Raw genomic sequence first — 21,572 nt, forward strand, 5'->3', positions numbered from 1 at the left:
CCCCTCCAACCTTCCGGTTAAAAAACTGCCCGACGCAGAATATTATTTACAAAAAATGTTTTACATGAAGTGTATAGTACATTATACATGATAGTGTATAGTGCATGAATAGTACATTTTGCTGGCATGGTTCCCAGAGATGACTCAGTCAACCAGCGATCAGCTGACCTGCCACTGCTTCAGAACTATCACAAATAGAACCACGGCCAATCTTGAAGGATGGGTCTCTCCCTCATCAATGGCAGCAGCATCAACACCAGCTATTGAGGGTTCAAATTGCATTACGTCCCCAAACTCTGCGCTAGATTCACTTTGTCAGGTTAAATCAATGAGCCAGGTCCACAGGAGCCTTGGCCAAATTTCCTAACGCAATAGAGAAGCTGGGGAAAACTGAGAGAAGCTCTAAAGAAGGGTCTCGACCCGAAAGGCGACCTATTCCTTTTCTCCAGAGATACTGCCTGACCCGCTGAGTTACTCCAGCATTTTGTGTCTATCTTCGGTGTATGTAAACCAGCGTCTGCAGTTTCTTCCTGCACTGTGAAAAACCCTGTTGGTTTAATCACAAATACTTTGCACATCAATGAATGTGACACACAGATGCACCAACAGGTCAAAGGGCGTGAGTAGAACGTGTGACGTTTAGGTGCTGAATTTGAAGATTTCAGGTGTTCAGATCTTGTCACAATGGTTTGGAATTTCAATAAATCTTCACAATGACAATGAAAGTGGCTAAAATCTAATAACATACATTGGGTCACTGATGATGAATTGCTGCAGGTCTTGGCAAGTAGAACAAATACATGACAGAAAAAAGAGGAAAGTTAAGATGAGCTTTTTTTACAACATGACCTAGGATGTGGAGATGAGAGTGACAACTCATTTTTTCTCCATGGTAAGATGCTCCCTGTTGACATGCAGTACGTACGAAGAAATATTCTTACCAAACGGAGCCCAGTCACACCACGTGTCATTGTCAAGGTGACTTTTGTTTCCATGGCCAGCAATTGCTGAACAATTCTTGTGGAGTTCACTCTGGAAAACATTTGAATGTGTTGTTAGTAATACGAATGTGAAAGATGAAGTAAGGAGGGAGGCTGTGCCCATTCTGTATGCTGGGAGGAGGCTGTGCCCATTCTGCTAACTCATCCCAAGCCGCAATATGTTCAAAATCATTCAGCAATTGGCTAAACCAGTAACCGGTTAAGTTATGCATTAATGGAAAACATAAAATTGCAGGTGCTAGAATCTGAAATGAAAACTGCTGGGGGAACTCAGCTGGTCAAGCAGCATCTGTGGGTGGAGTGATTTTGAGTCTTGGTTCTTGGTTTCTTGGTCCTCCAAAATATTCCAAATGGAATTTAAACTGGAGGTGGAGTCGGCAAACCACGCTCAGAACTGCTTGACCGGCGGAGTCCTCCCTGCAACATCTGCGTATACGTTGAGAAGTTGCATGTTTCTGCAGTTCTAAATGCTTTTGCGAAAGAGCTAGTGTAATGGTCTCCTTCGGTCAACACCTGGCATTAGCTTTCAAATTTAGAGATACAGCAGGGAAACAGTCCCTTCACCCGACCATCGATCACCCATTCACACCAGCTCTTCATTGTCCGACTTTCTTATCCACTCCCTATACAGCACCACCAAGCCATCTCAACTCCACCATTCACCCACATGCTGTTGCAGGCCAATTAACCCACAAACCCGCACATCTTTGGGATGTGGGAGGAAACCGGAGCACCCAAAGGAAACCCACGCAGTCACAGGGAGAATGTACAAACTCCATACACACAGCAACCACAGTCAGGATTAAACCCGGGTCTCTGGCGCTGTGAGGCAGCAGCTCTACCAGCTGCGCCATTGTGTATCACCCAAAGTTAGTCACCAGCACAGCTGGTTCACTTTTATACAGCATCTTCACACCTCACAATGTATAGGGAGGAACCACAGATGCTGGCTTAAACCGAAGACAGACATAAAAAGCTAAAGTAACTCTGCAGGTCAGGCAGCATCTCTGGAGGAAAGGAATAGGTGATGTTTCAGGTCGAGACTCTTTTCAGACTTCATACCTCATAGAAGTCTTTTGTGTCTGAAGAAGGGTCTCGACCTGAAACGTCACCCATTCCTTCTCTCCAAAGATGCTGCCTGTCCCGCTGAGTGACTCCAGCTTTTTGTGTCTATATTGACACCTCACAATGCAGGTATGGACATGTTTAATCAATAATAACTGCAAGAGAGGCCAGAACTTGTCTGGGGAAAAATGTACATGCACCTGTAAAAAGCCATCTGACTCATTAAAGGACAAATAAAAGCCAATACAATGAACTGCAGATGCTGAAATCTTGAGCAAAACACAAAGTGCTGGAGGAACTCAACAGGTCATAAAGCATCTGTGGAGGCAATGAATAGGCTATATTTCAGGTTGGGACCCTTCTTCAGACTGATTAGCCCGACCCAAAATAAAATAGCACCTATCAATTCCCTCCACAAAAGCTGCTTGACCCACTGAGTTCCTCTAACACTTTGTGTTATGAATACAAGCCTGTATCATTAAAGAATGACTGCTTATTTCTATTTGGAGTCCAAAGTGGGCAAATGCACGAAAGCAGATTTATTTCCATTTTACATTCACTCATGAAGGATTTTTGAGGTGTGGATAGCAACAAAATAAATCTTATTTCAGTCATAACTAGGCAGGTGCTCAACTGCAATACCGACCTCTACCACCAGATGCCAGTATGAACACTAGGAAGGAGGTGACCTTGGCGGGAGCAGGTGGGAAATAGATGAGCCAGGGTTCAGATTATAATCTCAAAACTCAATGCATGGTTTTATTTTCACATCGCACAACCACAGAATGGTTGTCCATCTACACTGAACTCACTCCTGTGACCCATGGTGCAGTAGGGCAGCTATGTTTAGTTTAGAGATACAGCACAGAAACAGGCTATGAGCACCAACCGGCGATTTCCCCGTACACTAACTCTATCGGTTTTTTTAAAATATTTTTATTAGAAGTAATGTACAATAATATAAGACATGAATAACATATTGCATTTCATGTACAACTTCTTATTTTAAATGTAATAGTAAAAAAGAGTAAGAAAAGCAAGAAAAAGAGAGAAAGAGAATGTTATATAGCCCGAAAAAGAAAACAAGGTGATGTGAAATAAGAAGAAAAAAGAATAGAGAAGAAAAAAAAGAGAAAAAAGAGAAATTGAAAGGGATATACCTACTTCGTATCTTTACCCACCCCTCACCCGGTTCTGAAACAATTAATTTCTAAGGTTGTGTTGCACCACATGCTTGTAATAAGTCGATAAAGGGAGACCAAATCTTTAAGAATTGGTCTGATTTACCTGATAGGACGAATCTCACTAACACTATCCTACAAGCACTAGAGACAATTTACCAAGCCAACTAGCCTACAAACCTGTGTAGGAAGGAACTGCAGATGCTGGTTCTTCAGCTTCCAAACCTGTGCGTCTATAGAATGGAATTCACCACATAATTCACCCTGACCTCCTCAGGAAGCAGCAGTGTCAAAGGTCGTTCAGAACTCCAACAATAGGAAACAGACTGACAAGGCCGATAATACACAACATATTTAACCAGAACTGGAGACTTAAATATTGGCCAGAACAAGGGGAAGTATTCTGAAGTCTGAAGAAGGGTCACCCATTCCTTACTCCACCCACTCCTGAGATGCTGCCTGTCCCGCTGAGTTACTCCAGCATTTTGTGTCTATCTGAAGGATTCTGCTGCTTCTTCCCAACAACTATCAGGCTATTGAACACTATGAACACCAAATGACAAACTGCTTTGGATGCAATTTGGACTTTGTTTTGCTTTGCACTATATTTTTAATAATTTTTTATTCTATGTTTATTATATAATCTATTGAGTACTGCATTTACAAATTTGTTGTGCTGCTGCAAGAATGTCATTGTTCTATTTCAGTACATATGACAATAAAACACTCTAGACTCTTTAGAGAGCGTGCAGGGTCCTTGTTTGACATCTGGTGCAAGAGATTATGCCTCTGAGTTATGCCTCATCACTTCCAGTGCGTTCGACTTTTGAGATAAAGCACGGAAACAGGCCCTTCGGTCCACTGAGTCCATGCCGACCAGCGATCACCACATACACCAGCACAATCCTACACTCACCAGGGACAATTTACAATAGCCAAACCTGTACCTTTACGTCTTTGGTGTGTAGGAGGGAACCGGAGCAGCCGGAGAAAACCCACATGGGCTCAGTGAGAGTGTACAAACGCCGCACAGACATGCACCCATAGTCAGGATCGAATCCGGATATCTGCCTCATAGGGGGGTTAATATTTGGAGGGGAGTGTAGATTAAAAGGGAAACACGAGGGGGAATAAAATTGATGGGAATGGTCTACGAGCCATTGATGGGCCAAGCAACGATTACAAAAACATCACTATTGTTGTTTGATGCTTTTGGGATCTTCCCATGAGAATTAATAGAGGCCTTTACCTCATTCATATGTCATACTTTCTTACAACATTGGAGGGGTTACTTTATGCCATTCTTTAAAGCATTCAACAGGACAAGAAGATTTTGCGATGGTTGATCATGGGTTAAACTGTGATGCCTGAAGATCGCCCTTGGTTTTTTTTTACTGCCGCCCAAGAGACCAGATCAGGCCCGATTTAGAGACTCGCTACAAAAATAACACTCCTGGCAAGAGGTATCTGCAGTACTTGAACTCTCAGTCCTCTTGCTGGTGCCTAATCAAGGGGAACCAACCGTTCCCGATTGCTTCCGAATGGTTCACTTGGCTTCTTCAAAGGGCAGTAAATAGTCTAGAGTCACACGCAGACCGGAATGGGCAAGGATAACCATTCCCTTGAAGGAGATTGGGAACATAAAACAATGAACTAGTTACATTCCTCAGATATGTGGCCTAGTCAAACTCTTGCTTTCAGATCAACAATAATTCCAATCTTCAGCCAGTAGTCAGCATTGCTTTATTTTTTGTCACCTGTACAAAGGTATCATGGAAAATAGTGTTTCATGTGCTATTAAGATAAATACCCATACACGTCCATCGGGCAGTGCAATACAAAAGGAGACCGAATCAAGAATAAAGTGTAATTGAGACAGATAATTCATCCACTAACCTTGTGCATACCTATTACCACACGAAATGGCCTTGTATCTGCAAACTACAGATAGACACTAAATGATGGAGTTTGAGTAAAGGTCCCAACCCGAAACGTCACCCATCTATTTTCTCCATAGATGCTGCCTGACCGATTGAGTTACTCGAGCATTGTGTGTCTACCTTTGGTATAAACTAGCATTTGCAGTTCCTTTTTATTACATCTGTAAACTACAACTTGGTTCTAGAAGTAAAGACTTCCCAATCCATTAAAAGGACCGGATGTTATTGAATGTTTAGTTTAGTTAAGAGAGACAGTGCAGAAACAGGCCTTTCGGCCTACCGAGTGTGCGCCGACTAACGATCCCCTGACACTAACACTATCCTACACACACACACACACACACACACACACACACACACACACCTACATACAAGGGACAATTTACAATTTTACTGAAGTCAATTAACCTACAAACCTGTATGTCCTTGGAGTGTGGGAGAAAACTGGAGCACCTGGAATAAATCCAAGCAGGGTGGAATCTACAAATTCCATACAGACAGCATTCAAAGTCAGGATTAAACTCTGGTCTCTGACGGTGTAAGTCAGCAACTCTACCGCTGCGCCACCGTGCCTCCCCCAAATATCTGAAGCTTCTGTTGGGCAAAATGTCCATCCCCCCCTCCCCTCCAATCAGACACAGCCTTCTCCTTCCCCACCCGAGTGTTCACGTACCTTGACGATGCTGATGGGCTTGCGAGACAGGTGGTAACTGGTGTAGAATAGGAAGGTCAGCACCAGAGTGAAGCCACGGTACCTGGCAGGAAATAACAAGAGAGCGATATAAAATTAGATTCCAGAAAGATCACATGCAGAACCATTATCCAGTCAACCATGATGCCTGCTAAACCAGTCACAAACGGGGTTGTGCTGCAGCAGGGTCAATATTCAAAAATAATAATAAAAATAATAAAAAATAACTCAGGAGTCCTGCTGAGCTGTGCTCGGGGCTGTTACTCGGCATGTTCTTTAACATACGTGCTGGAACAAGCACATGTTGGTGCGGGGAGAACGAGGGTTTGGACAAATCAGCAGACATCCCACCAAAGGAGGAGAAGCCATTTCCCAGGTTACGTTTAGATATACAGTGCGGAAACAGGTCCTTCGGCCCACCGAGTCCGCACCAGCCAGCAATCCCCACACACTGACACAATTCAACACACACTAGGGACAAATTACAACTTTACCAAGCCTATTAACCTACAAACCTCTACATCTTGGGAGTGTGGGAGAAACCCAGGACACATGGAGAAAATCCACACTGGTCACAGGCAGAATGTACAAACTCCGTACAGACAGGCACCCGTAGTCAGCATCGAACCCGGGTCCCTGGCGCTGTAAGGCAGCAACTCTACCGTTGTGCCACCGTAGATTGATGCGCCTAGATCTGGCATTTTTATTTTTATTTACATATACCATCAATTATTAACACAGTTTAATACTGAATTCCCCAGAGTTATGCGGCACACAAACAGCCCCTGACCCATGCTGACCAAGTTCTCCTCCTCCTGTTGCTAAAGGACATACCGTATAAATACCTGAGCACAGAATCCATTTTTGTCTTTGATCCATTTAAAGAGCATATTTTTTAATATAGATAGTTTTGCACGTTTCTCCCAGTTTCAATTTGCCAAGAAGTATGTAACATTCCACCTCATCCAGGGGAAGGCTAGACATAGACAACCACAAGTAAATAGACTCCACACAGACCCAAAGTCCACTAACCCATGCTCCATGCCACCACGTTAAAGAGCCACATTTACAGGCAGGCCGGCTAATCTACCACTAAATACCCTTAATTCCACTTAAGTTCCAACTTTGTCTCTCCAGATATACCACTTTGGTCTTCGCCAGCAGAGTGCCTCAGAGTTACAGCTTCTTCCTCTAGCGCCAGAGACGCTGGATTGATCGCGACCTCGGGTGCTGTCTGTGTGGAGTCTGTATGTCCTCCCTGTGACTGCGTGGGTTTTCTCCAGGTGCTCAAGTTTCCTCAAACATTCCAAAGACGTGTAGGTTTGTAGGCTAAGTGCCTTCTGTAAATTGCCCCAGTGCGTAGGATGCAAAATGGGATAATGTAGGTCCTCGTGGATCCGGTGTGGGCCAAAGGGCCTGTCTCCACGCTACATCTCTAAACTGAACTAACTATCTTTGCCATGAAAAAAACAAGGGAAACAGATCAAGCCTTGCTCCAACACTTACTCCTTGCTCCAAGCCTTGCTCCAAGCTTACTAACACACAAAAACCCTTACGAGATTTGTACGAGACAACACAGTGGCACAGGAAATTAGACAAGCATTCATCAAGATCCAGGTCGTAGTGTAAAGGATGAAAGTTATTAGGATGCAAGGAGTTTTGTAGAATCCAATTAATTTATTATATTTCATCCTTCTAAGGCCAGCTTCTTCAAAGGCTTAGAACACTTGCTCAGGAGAAATCGCTATCAACTATAAACATTTAAACTGTAAAGTGTGCAGAGAAGACCTACGATGATTTTGACATAACTTGAAGGCTTGATTCAGAAGGAAATGCTCTATCTAGGACTTGAAGCACAGGAGACCGAGGGTTGATCTTATAAAGCTGTATAAAATCATGAGGGGAATTGAAAGGGTAAATGCACACAGTCCTTTACCCAGGGTAGAGGAATCAAGAACCAAAGGTTTGCGAGGGGAAACATTTATACTCGAGGGGCAAATTTTACACACAGAGGGTTATGGATATATGAAATGAGTATGGGTGGTGAGTGTATGGAACAAGCTGCCACAGGAGGTAGTTGAGGCTGGGACTATCCCAATGTTTAAGGAACATTTAGACAGGTACATGGATAGGACAAGTTTGGAGGGATATGGACCAAGCGCTTGCAGGTGGGACTAGTGTAGGTGGGACATGTTGGCCGGGGTGGGCAAGTTGGGCCGAAGGGCCTGTTTCCACACTGTCAGAGTTATGAGTTGCCAGAGGAGATAGTTGAGGCAGATGCTATAACAGCATTAAAAAAAAGACACAGAGACAAGGATAGGAAAAGGTTTAGAGGGATAGGGGCCAAAGACAGGCAAATGTGACTTGTTTAAGTGAGGTATCATGGTTGGCACAGATGAGTTGGGACTAAGATTCTGTTTCTGTGATGTATGACTATGAGGTTTTTTTTTGTTTTTTTGTTTTTGTTTATTTTATTAGAAGTTAGTACAATACAAAACAATACAGTGGGACCTAATTTTAGGTGCCAACTATGTCATAACGTAATTATACATTCTATGTACAACCTCTAGTTTTATGTTTTTGAAAAGGAAATAAGAAAGACAAGAAGAAGAAAAAAGGAAAACATTTTTTTTTTAATTGGAGAAGAGAAAAAGAGGAAAAATAGATAGTAGAAAATAGAAAAACCTGAAGTGTGTGTATAAGAAAAGAAAAAGTGGAAAGTAGAAATAGGAGAAAAAAACCCTTAAAAGAGAAATTTTCAAATCTTTATTCGGAGATGTAAATCTACCCACGACCCGACCTGAAATCAGTAATCTTTACTGTACCGCTGCATCACATGATTCCAAAAAGTCGATAAAAGGGGACCAACTCCTTAAGAATTGGTCATATTTATCTATTAGTCGGACTCTAATTTCTTCAAGGCGTGCTATGTCCATCATATTCCTAATCCACATTTTAACAGTTGGAATAGCTGTATTTTTCCAAAATTTAAGTATCAATTTCTTTCCAATTATTAACCCATAATTTAAAAAAACTTTTTGGTCCTTATTTAAATTAATATCTTCTACTATTATTCCAAATATAATCCATTCCGTATTAGGTTCTATTCTTGACTTGAAGAGCTTTGTAAATATATCAAATATATCGCTCCAAAATTTATTCAACTTTGTACATCCTACAAATGAATGTGTTATATTAGCGTTTTGAAACAAACATTTATCGCATCTGGGAGAGACGTTTGGGTAAAATTTATTCAACCTCGTTTTTGAATAATATAGTCTATGTAATAATTTAAATTGAATTAAATTATGTCTTTCATTAATGGAACAATTATGTGTGTTCATCAGATGCTTTTCCCATCTATCTTTCCGGATCTTTCTCATTAGTTCATGTTCCCAATCTTCTCTTAGTGCCTCTGTTGAGGGTAATTCTCTATTTAATATATTATTATAAAAGTATGATATTAGTTTATGTGAATCAGCCTTAATATTCATTGCTTCTTCTAAAGGGTCTAAAAATATAGTTTGAAATCTATGTGTATATTTCTTCATAAAGTCACATATCTGTATATATTTGAAATATTGATTATCCTTCAGTTTAAATTTTAATTTTAATTGTTGAAATGATAACAATTTGCCCAATTCATACATATCTCCTACTTTCCTAATCCCCAGTCTATCCCATTGTTTATATGTTTTGTCGATAAGAGATGGTTTAAATGCAGGGTTGTTCAATAGTGGGGTTAGTACTGCTAGATTATTTAATTTCAAGGATAATTTTATTTGTTTCCAAATTCTTATTGTATTGTAAATAATTGGGTTCTTCTTATATATTATACTATTCAATTTTATCGGTGAGAACAAAATCGTTCCTATATCATACGGGAAACACTCCTCTTTCTCCATTCTTATCCACTCCGACTGGTGAGTGGAACTATCCAACCAGTACATTATGTTCTTCATATGCACTGCCCAGTAGTAATACGTAAAGTTAGGTAATGATAAGCCCCCAACTTCTTTAGGTTTACACAAATGCTTTCGTTGAATTCTGTGTGCTCTGTAATCCCATATAAAATTAGTGATAGTAGAATCTAGTTTTTTTTTTTTTTTTTAATATTTTGGAATATATATTGGGATCGCTTGAAACAAATATATTAATTGTGGTAAGAAAGTCATTTTTATAGCGTTAATTCTACCTATCAATGAGAGTGGGAGCGTTTTCCAAAATTTAATCATATCATTCAGTTTATTTAATAATGGCATAAAATTGGCGCTAAATAATGATTTGTGTCTTCTCGTAATTTGAATACCCAGATACTTGAATTTTTCTGTTGCAATTTTGAAAGGGAATTTTAGTAAGTGTCTCGCATCCTGTGGTTTTAGAGACATAATTTCGCTTTTATTTCAATTTATTCTATATCCTGAAAAAGAGCCGAATTCCTCAATTAGTGTTAATAAGGTGGGTATACTCGTTTGTGTATTAGTAATATATAAAAGTATATCATCAGCATATAATGAAATTTAATTCTTTGAGTCCTTAGTGTTATATCCGTGAATATTCGGATGATTTCTAATCCTTTCAGCCAGCGGTTCTATCATAAGGGCAAATAGCAATGGTGATAAGGCACAACCCTGCCTATTACCCCTTGATAAATAAAATTTTGGAGATAATTTTGGAGATATTAGTTAATATTCTTACCGTAGGTTTATCGTAACTATGAGTTAATAAACAATTTAGTAAATAGGAAACAAATAGCAAATGTGATTATATTATAATTAATTTGAAGGGCCCAGGACAAGATATTGCTAAGCATAGAGCCGGTGAGTTTACCATGCCTGAAATTATAAATGGAGACACAAGGAACTGCAGATGCTGGAATCTTGAGCAAAATGCAAAGTGCCGGAGGAACCCAGCGGGTAGGGCAGCATCTGTGGAGGGAATGGCCAGACAACATTTGGGTCAGGACCCTTCTTTTGACTAAGTTACTCCAGAACTTTGTATTTTACATGATATGTTAAATAAAAAGGATTGTACAGCCACAGTCAGAAGGTGGCTTTCGAAACCAGAGTCACTACACACCATTGGCCCATTATACCCATAGGTGGAACACTCGTTCAGCTGCCATGTTCCTCATGGACCAAGAGAACAGCATTACCGGAAGTGGCGGCGCTGGGAACGGCTGCGGCTCGCCTGCAGTCCGTTTGTCTTTACTTTTTTGTGTTGTTTTTTTTCGTTTTGTGTAGTTGCGTTTTTGGTTTTTAGGTTGTGTTTATGTGGGGGGGGGGGTGGGGGGTTGAAACGGGGTTTGCTGTCTCTCCCTTGGGGGGAATACGACTTTCGTCGTATCCCCCCTCTCTGCCTCCGTCTGCGCTGAGGCCTAATGGCGGAGCTGGCGACCTCGGGACTCCGGAGGCAGCCTGTCAGGACTTGCCCTGGGCTCGCTCCCGTGAGGGCGGCCCAGCTCGGGGCTGGAACTGCGCTCCCGTGAGGACGGCCTGGCGAGGGGCCGAGACTCTCCCGCGAGGCGCTGTGGCACTCCCGTCGGAGTGGCTCAGCCCGAGGGAGGAACGGCACTCCCATCGGAGTGGCCCAGCCCGAGGGAGAACGGCACTCCCGTCGGAGTGGCCCAGCCCGAGGGAGGAACGGCACTCCCGTCGGAGTGGCCCAGCCCGAGGGAGGAACGGCACTCCCGTCGGAGTGGCCCAGCCCGAGGGAGGAACGGCACTCCCGTCGGAGTGGCCCAGCCCGAGGGAGGAACGGCACTCCCGTCGGAGTGGCCCAGCTCGAGGGAGGAACGGCACTCCCGTCGGAGTGGCCCAGCTCGAGGGAGGAACGGCACTCCCGTGAGGGCGATCCGGCTCGGGGCTGGAACGGTGCTCCGGTGGCTGGGACGGCGTTCTGGCGGCGGTGACCTGAGTCCTGGGTTCAGCCGCGGGCCAGCGGCTGCGTATGCTGGACTGGAGGGCGGCAGCTTCGACCACCCCCGGGCCGCGGTGTTTGAGCCGGCCCGTTGCGGGGTTCGGTGAGCCGCGGGACTGTTGTGCCATCGCCCGGTGGGGAATCGCCTCAGCGCAGAGGGAGAAGAGGAGGGAAGAGACAGTAACCCTAAGATTTTTTGCCTCCACCACAGTGAGGAGGTGCTTGGTGGATACACTGTGGTGGACGTTAATTTGTGTTTACTGTTGTCTATTATTGTATGATGTATGTATGACTGCAGGCACGAAATTTCGTTCAGACCGTAAGGTCTGAATGACAATAAAGGGATTCAATTCAATAATCAGCTGTTACCAGCTTTTTCTAACTTTAAGTTTTGCTGAACTCTGCATGACAATGATGGACAGACTCCTTACCACAGAGTTACTGCTAAACAAACATTAGTTGAGGTTAAGGCAACTAAGGCTTAAAAGAAGGCACAGTGGTGCAGTTGGTAGTGGCACTGCCTTACAGCGCCAAAGACCTGGGTTCAATCCTGACCTTGGGTGCTGTCTATGTGACATTCATATTATTTTCCTGTGACCACGTGGATTTCTTCATTCTGAAGGAGGGTCTCGACCTGAAACGTCATCTATTCCTTCTCTCCTGAGATGCTGCAAATCCCGCTGAGTTACCCCAGCATTTTGTGTCTATCTTCGAATGAATGTGATCGATCAGCAGCGTGGACTCAGTGGGCTGAAGGGCCTGTTTTCATGCTGTATCTCGAAAAACTAATCTAAACATCAATTATGGAGTTTAAAAATGCTCCTTTCAAAGCATCAAAAGGGCATTGATAAATATTACAGTCGAACAGGAGAGGCATGGAGACACTTTGCACAAACATTCAGTGTTTCTTGCAAGTGAAATTCAGACATTACTTTAAATTCAAGGCAGCAACTTTCTCCCAGAGTTGACTGTAACAGACAGAAGTGAAAAGAGGAACGAGACAGTAATGCCTAGCAGAGTAAAAAGGAAATCATTGTACATGTATTTGGAGTCAAGTAATTAATCCAAACTAATCTATTGGGATATTAACCACAACAGACCAACACAAACTGATAGAAATATCTGGATAGTTGAACACAACAATTTAAAATGGACAGGACCACAATGACATCAAGATGTAAACTAGTTTCTTAACAATTAAACAAGCCACCTAGGTTTTAATTCAGTAAAAGGATAAATATGCGAACCTCTTAAATCCCTCCATAGCTTGGACATGAGCTAAATGCAGGCAAATGGGGCCAACTGTGGGCTTGTCTGTATGGAGTTTGTACGTTCTCCCCGTGATCTGCATGGGTTTTCTCCGAGAACTTCAGTTTGCTCCCACACTCCAAGGACGTACAGGTTTGTGGGTTAATTGGCTTGCTATAAATGTAAACATTATCCCTCGTGTAGGATAGTGTTAACGTGCGGGGGTCGCGGGTCGGTGCGGATTCGGGGGCCGAAGGGCATGTTTCTGCCCTGTATCTCTGAACTAAACTAAACTCAGAAAGGTGACTTGGTCAGCATGGAAGAATTGGGCCGAAGGGCTGGTTTTCATGCTGCATAACTCTGATGTCTGCCTTTGCCAAGAGGTGCCTCCTGAGATACACTATGCAAATTGTATCCAAAACTATGTGCATGGAATGAGAAATTTACCATCACTATACCTTAGAAACTCAACCTTAAAACATTGTGTACACTTGATTTAAACAGCATGCTATACGAGTGCTATCCTTAGCACACGCGTTATTACTGACTATCTGGGATGCCTAGCGTATGTTTATGTCTAGTACAGAGAGCTGTACATATTGTGTAGGAAGGAACTGCAGATGCTGCTTTAAACTGAAGATAGACAAACTCAGCGGGTCAGACAGCATCTCTGGTGAAAAGGAATAGGTGACGTTTCGGGACGAGGTCCTTCTTCAGAGTCTGAAGAAGAGTCTCGACCTGAAACGTCCCCTATTCCTTTTCTCCAGAGATGCTGTGTGACCCGCTGAGTTACTCCAGCTTTTTGTGTCTATCTTAACTGTACATATAAACACTACTCCTTTGGACTAAAATTAAAGATATAACAATTATCAACAACAACTCCGACCCCCGACGCATGTGGCAAGGCATCCAGGCCATCACGGACTACAGACCCTCCAACACCACCCCCACATCCAGCGACGCCTCCTTCCTTGAGGAGCTTAACCACTTCTATGGCCGCTTCGACAGGGACAATCTAGAGACAGCCATCAAGGCTGTGCTACCTGCCGATCACCAACCCCTCACACTCACCCCCTACGACGTATTTGTGGCACTGAGTAGGACTAATGCACGTAAAGCTGCTGGCCCTGACGGCATCCCCGGGCGCGTGCTCAGGGCCTGTGCTGCGCAGCTGACAGACGTCTGGACTGACATCTTCAACCTGTCACTTGCCCAAGCAGTTGTCCCCACGTGCCTTAAAACCACCTCCATCGTGCCAGTGCCAAAACACTCCACTGCGGCAAGCCTCAACGACTTCCGCCCAGTTGCACTTACCCCCATCATCACCAAGTGCTTCGAGAGGCTGGTCCTGGCACACCTCAAAAGCTGCCTACCCCCCACACTGGATCCCTATCAGTTTGCCTACCGCAAGAACAGGAGTACGGAGGATGCCATCTCAACGGCACTTCACTCCGCCCTCTCCCACCTCGACAACAGAGACACTTACGTAAGAATGCTGTTCATCGATTACAGCTCAGCATTCAACACCATTATACCATCAAAACTGATCACCAAACTCGGTAACCTGGGCATCGACCCCTCCCTCTGCAACTGGATACTGGACTTTCTAACCAACAGACCCCAGTCTGTTAGGTTAGACAAGCACACCTCTTCAACCCTCACCCTGAACACCGGCGTTCCACAGGGCTGTGTGCTGAGCCCCCTCCTCTACTCCCTCTTCACCTATGACTGCACACCTGTACATGGTACTAACACCATCATCAAGTATGCAGATGATACAACGGTGATTGGCCTCATCAGCAACAACGATGAGTCGGCCTACAGGGAGGAGGTCCAGCACTTAGCAGCATGGTGCGCTGACAACAACCTGGCCCTTAACTCCAAGAAGACCAAGGAGCTCATTGTAGACTTCAGGAAGTCCAGGGGCGGCACGCACACCCCCATCCACATTAACGGGACGGAGGTGGAACGTGTTTCTAGCTTCAGGTTCCTGGGAGTCAACATCTCCGATGACCTCTCTTGGACCCACAATACCTCAACTCTGATCAAGAAGGCTCACCAGCGTCTCTTCTTCCTGAGGAGACTGAAGAAGGTCCATCTGTCTCCTCAGATCCTGGTGAACTTCTACCGCTGCACCATCGAGAGCATCCTTACCAACTGCATCACAGTATGGTATGGCAACTGCTCTGTCTCCGACCGGAAGGCATTGCAGAGGGTGGTGAAAATTGCCCAACGCATCACCGGTTCCTCGCTCCCCTCCATTGAGTCTGTCCAAAGCAAGCGTTATCTGCGGAGGGCGCTCAGCATCGCCAAGGACTGCTCTCACCCCAACCATGGACTGTTTACCCTCCTACCATCCGGGAGGCGCTACAGGTCTCTCCGTTGCCGAACCAGCAGGTCCAGGAACAGCTTCTTCCCGGCGGCTGTCACTCTACTCAACAACGTACCTCGGTGACTGCCAATCACCCCCCCACCCCCCGGACACTTATTATCACTTATTATTATTTATTTAAATCATTTGCTATGTCGCTCTTCCAGGGAGATGCTAAATGCATTTCGTTGTCTCTGTATTGTACAGTGACAATGACAATTAAAATTGAATCTGAATCTGAAGAAGAGTCTCGACCTGAAACGTCCCCTATTCCTTTTCTCCAGAGATGCTGTGTGACCCGCTGAGTTACTCCAGCTTTTTGTGTCTATCTTAACTGTACATATAAACACTACTCCTTTGGACTAAAATTAAAGATATAACAATTATCTGAATAATTTCAAAGCAAGGATTCGGTATTGGGTTTGCACAACTACTCCAATCTTCAAAATCTTCAAGTTACACTTGGCATCAACTGTTCTGTGAGTTCAGGTATCAGCTCCTGATGGACAGGTGCCAGGACATCTGGAAGCAAGCAGATGCCTTGGGACATGTCATTTACCTTTGTTTTCCTCTTGTACGGCTTGATTGTATTCATCTACAGTATTATCCCATTTGATAGCACACAAACAAAAGCTTGTCACTGTACCTCGACACACGTGACAATAATAAACCCAAGCCTAATGACACTGCAACAACTTGGCATCACCTTGAACATTATTCACATTTCCCAAGTTGCTTTATACGAGAGTTATCAATCAGAACAGGGTACAGAACTTTGAACTCAACCCCGAGTCATCGGTGTCGATGTATACAGGGCCGTGCGGGCGGTTGCCAAACCCCGACAGGCAGCCGGTCGCGGAATCCACTTGGTGAGGATCACAAGGTCATAAGGAATTGGAGTAGAATTAGGCCAATTGGCTGAGAACAAAGAGAGACCATTGGGAGCCAAATGAGTACTTGGGCAACTTTGTCAGCACCAGATACATGGTGACTCTCTGCGTACTTTGTGTATTGTATGCAAAAACACAGAATTTCACTGTACCCAGGTGTATGTGGTTGAATTGGGAATACTGGCATCAGAGCAAGAGAAGTCATCTTCTAAAGAGCTGAACTGGCAAAGTGGTTTATTGAGGAATTCCAGAGTGTAGGGTTAGACAGCTCAGATCATTGATGGAAATCAGGAATGCAAAAAATATATTTAGTGGGTCAATTATGCACTTGGATTTGTTTAAGAGAATGAGAAATTTAAACCAGAGACTTAACTGGAAAGAAGTTCAACTGAAGATTAAAATTAGACCTTCAAATATTTAGATAACATTCAGAGAGCTTCGGCTCAGCTCTCACTCGAGTTAGAATGGTGTAAATTCACCATCCCACTCAATAATTATTTCAAGCTCACGTACTGTGTCAGATTGAAGGAGTTCTCTATTTGCTTTCCCAGGATCCTGGCCAAAATATATACCTCAACCAACGTCACTGAAACATTCTTTGACACTTGAGTGTACAAATGGGCCTCGACATGGGACCATGAGGAATTAAAGGGCCAGCATCACTCAAATTATTTTAGTTTAGAGATACAGTGCAGAAACAGGCCCTTCTGCCCAGAGTCTGCACCGACCAGCGATCTCTGCACATTAACACTATCCTACACATACTAGGGAAATTTACATTTATACCAAGCCAATTAATCTACATAGAAACATAGAGCTGATCATCCAACTCAGTATCCTGTACCTGCCTTCTCTCCATACCCCCTGATCCCTTTAGTCACAAGGGCCACATCTAACTCCCTCTTAAATATAGCCAATGAACTGGCCTCAACTACCTTCTGTGGCAGAGAGTTCCAGAGATTCACCACTCTCTACATCCCAGTACGTCTTTGGAGTGTGGGAGGAAACCGAAGATCTTGAAGAAAACCCATGCGGTCACGGTGAGAACGTACGAATTCCATACAGACAGCACCTGTAGTTGAACCCAGGTCTCTGGCAGGCAGCAACTCTACCGCTGTGCCACCATGCTGCATCTAATGTGCACAGACATCTTGCTACATTAGTATATAAAGAGTTGCATGTCATCATATTTTTAATTATTAAAATTAAAACCCAAATGGGATTTTGAGGCTGTTATTGTTTGATTATATATATTGGCAGGGCTGGTCATTGGGCCTAAAACTACACCACAGGCATGTATGTACTCAGGATGCAATAGACCAGGAGATTTCAAATATAGCTGTGCGTGGTTCCCAATGCCAACATAAGTTCAGACACATTGCCTTTCTGCCTTAAGACTTGGCTCATTGTAGTCCAACACAATGAATGTTCCACAATGCTGGAAAAGTACAACTCTGGAACCTTGGTGTGAGAGAGGGGCAGGGAGAGAGAAGGTGGCATCTTCTAATTCAATTCTTATTTCTCCCCAATCACCACTCCAAATAGATCCTGGCCTCCCACAAAGATGTCACAACTTCCTATCCCAAACTTTGGTAGTACCCTCATGCATCTGCTTCTGCATTGACACAGACCTGCATTATCTCAATTCCACCTGGGCAATATCTCAGGATGCCCTCATTTCCGAGAGGAGGAGCCGAATCCACAGCCTTGTAGAAGGTGCAATCAATGACCTTCTAACCACACCCACATACACTCCACAAAATATACAACACGATTAATTTCTACAGCTCCACACCATTCACTGTAAATGTTTTAAGAGATGCTCCTAGCAAGCTGTTGGGCGGCAGAAGCTCCTTGTGGGGTGGGAGATTGCACCTTCACCTGGTCCGCCCGGTTTCAACTAATGCAATCAACCTGGCATGCATGATCAAATAAGATCAAATAGAACAAGTTGTCCTACAACTCTGTTAGGCTGTGCACGCCATACGCAAGAAGAAGAAGAAGAAGAAGAAGAAGAAGAAGAAGAAGAAGAAGAAGAAGAAGAAGAAGAAGAAGAAGAAGAAGGCAACCCCAACAGCAAGACTGGCTGGCCCACTGCAGAACCAACAACCCACCTGGAGTCTTCCAAGGCTCATCTTCTGCTCGACCCCGAAAACCGGGAACCAGTGAGGGAGTGGAGGGAATCGTCCACAGACACTGGGCAAAGGCCGGTTTCAAGATGGCGGTGGACGGAGAGGATCGGTGCTGCCAGGACAACGCACCTTTAAGCCCAAGATAAGACTGTACTCTTTAGAACATTGTTAGTGCCAGAAACTTTGTGTACTGTCCCAGTGAAATCTATTATTACATGGTAATCATTGCACTTTTGAACTTATCTATTGTATAATTTTACTGGATTGCATGCAAACAAAGAATCTCACTGTACCTAGGTACATGGGAATACAAAGTATCATTGAGATGGAATACCTGACTGTAGTTCAAAGGGGAGTTATCTATCTAGAAAAATGATATTGGAGTCAGAATGTTTAAAACACATATTTTGTTAATATTTGAATTATTTTCTTACAAAAAACAATAAAGCAAGTGTGCACATCGCAGCTTCCCACACAGCTACGGGAGAGGCCTGATCTTTCACGTTCCCTTTCCTCATTCAGGTAACCACACACTCCATTCAAGTGAAGCAGCAATTTAATTGCATCTCGTCCTATCTCATGTGTTCACGAAATGGGCTCCTCCACTTTGAGAAACAAACACAGATTGGGTGCCCACTTTACAGAACACCTCCATTCAGTCTGCACGAATGATCAAAAATGTTCAGTTGCCTGTTGCTTCAGTTACCCAAACATCTGTGGCTTCTGACTTGTCTCTTGCACTGTCCCAGCAAGTTTAACACGAGCTCATGGAACTTCACCTTATCTTTCAACCAGCCACGTCATTGCCTTTAGCTCTCTACACCCAATTCAACAGCTACAAATTAATAAGCATTAACAGCCTTGCATTTCATATTTTAAAACAGTTTCTAACCATTCCCCAGTTCTGGTTCAGGCACATTGATCGAAAACAATTATTTCCCTATCTCTCTCCATAGAAACCACCAGACCCGTGAATATTGCCAGCATTTCTGTTTTTAGTTTCATATTTGCAGCAACTGCGGTTTTTTGCTTTGGTCTTTCAATTTCATAACAAGAGCAAACCACTGATCATTTTGTGGCGCAAATGCTTTCTTTATGATATTCAAATTTTTTTTTAAAACAAATATTAGATTTAATTGTGATTATGGTATTTTCCGTACCTTGCACAGCTTCGTTTTCTAGTTCCAAACCAGCGAGAGCAGATAAATTCCATGAAGTTTATAAAAATCACTCAGATCATAGTCTCTGCAAACATTCCCCATTCTGTGCTGTCCTCCCTGTGGCTGATATCAGGTCCCTCAAGTCTCCGAGCTGCCGTCCCACCACCAAGCACATACAGGACGAGTCTTCAAATCCTTTCCTCAAACCCAGATTCAAAATACTTATTTAGTTGAGTTTAGAGATAGATACAGCGTGGAAACAGGCCCTTTGGCCCACTGAGTCCGCACCGACCAGAAACATTAACAGGATCCTACACACACTAAGGTCAATTTACACATACATCGAGTTAATTAACCTACAGGCATGCACGTCTTTGGAGTGTGGGAGGAAACCGAAGATCTCGGAGAAAACCCACACAGGCCACGGGGAGAACGTACAAACTCTATAGACAAAGACAGCAGCCGTAATTGGGATCGAACCCAGGTCTCCGGCGCTGCAAGTGCTGTAAGACAGCAATTCTACCACTGCACCGCCGTGCCATCCATTGTTAAAGCTGTCTTTTTGACACAATCCCCACCTTCCCACCCTTCCCCCAACTTAACAATTCTCTAATTCAAAATTACTCATAGAGCATATACACTGGCTGAGATCCAACAAACTAAATGTCCTGTCTCCAATGCAGATGCCCTGACTTCAGTGAATAGGTCACGAGCAAGCATAACAATGGGGGGGGGGGGGGAAATCGCTTTTGGATGCAGTATGCTGCTAAAAGTGATAAAAATGTAGGACTTTTTAAATAAATTAAAGATTTGGGCCCAGTCTAAGTTGGTCAAAGGTGTAAGTCTGAAGGATTTGACAGAAGGCATGTGTAGCAGTGGCAAACTTGCGTATACATTCTCAGGTCCACATCAGCCCCACAAGGGGAAAGTACTGCCATTTATAATGAAAGACGTGATATCAACTTAGAAGTTAACAATACAGCAACTTCTATACAGATTTATGAATGGGAAAACTACGTTTGACTAATCAATCGGAATTCTTTTGTGGATTTAGCACAAAGATAGAATGAGCATGAACGCATGGATCAAGAGAGCAGATGGTCAAGAGCGTTTTATTGTCATATGTACCAATCTGGAACAATTAAATTCTTACTTGCAGCAGCAACACAACTTGCAGGTTCACACTCTATAGATGATATAATTAAAAAAATTAAAGTTTAGCAGCGTGGAAACAGGTCCACTGAGTCACCAGCCGACCAGTACACACTCGTTCTATCCTGCACACTGGGGACAATTTACAGAAGCCGATTAACCTACAAATGTCTTTGGAAAGTGGGAGGAAATTGGAGCTCCCGGAGAAAACCCACGCGGTCACAGGGAGAACATACAAACGCCATACAGACAGCACCCGTAGTCAGGATTGAATCTGGGTCTCTGGCGTTGTAAGGCAGCAACTCTACTGCTGCGCCACTGAGCCGCCCGCACTATTGAATTGCAATAAATAAACAATATAGTGCAAAGACAAACCAAAGGCCAAAGTCCCAAATGTAACCCAGACAGTTTGTAGTTTAGTTGGTGTCTGTAGTGATTAACAGCCTGATGGTTGTTGGGATGATGCTGTTTCTGAACCCGGATGTTACAGTTTTCAGACTCCTGTACCTTCTACCCGATGGCAGGAGTGAAATGAGAAAGCGGCACTTATAGATCCCTTCTATGGTGAAGGGGTCAGAACCCATGATGAACCACGCAGTGTTCACCATTTTTTGTAATCTCCTTCATTGCCAGGTGTTCAAGTTGTGAACCAGGCCATGATGCAACAGGTTAATATGGGCATTTGGCTTTTCAGAAGGCTTTCATTTAGGCCTCACCCATGGACCTTCTGGACAAAGACATGGAATTGAGGGTTTGGGGGAAACTCTGAAGACCAACCATTCAATAGTTTGGAAATCCCAATGGTTCAACATCTGGCTCATG

At 43.7% G+C, this 21,572-nt stretch overlaps 1 protein-coding gene across 1 annotated transcript in view; it reads right to left on the reverse strand.

Moving 5' to 3' along the window:
• Positions 1 to 21,572, reverse strand: part of slc37a2 (solute carrier family 37 member 2) — a 70,377-nt gene that overhangs the window by 43,845 nt on the left and 4,960 nt on the right. Inside the window, exons 2-3 of the mRNA XM_033049481.1 lie at positions 5,861 to 5,942; positions 942 to 1,032 (exon numbers count right to left, since the gene is read on the reverse strand). Coding sequence (XP_032905372.1) covers positions 942 to 1,032; positions 5,861 to 5,942 — 173 coding nt within the window. The remainder of the gene's footprint in view (positions 1 to 941; positions 1,033 to 5,860; positions 5,943 to 21,572) is intronic.

Source organism: Amblyraja radiata, chromosome 33 (assembly GCF_010909765.2).
Source record: "Amblyraja radiata isolate CabotCenter1 chromosome 33, sAmbRad1.1.pri, whole genome shotgun sequence".
Classification (NCBI taxonomy): domain Eukaryota; kingdom Metazoa; phylum Chordata; class Chondrichthyes; order Rajiformes; family Rajidae; genus Amblyraja; species Amblyraja radiata.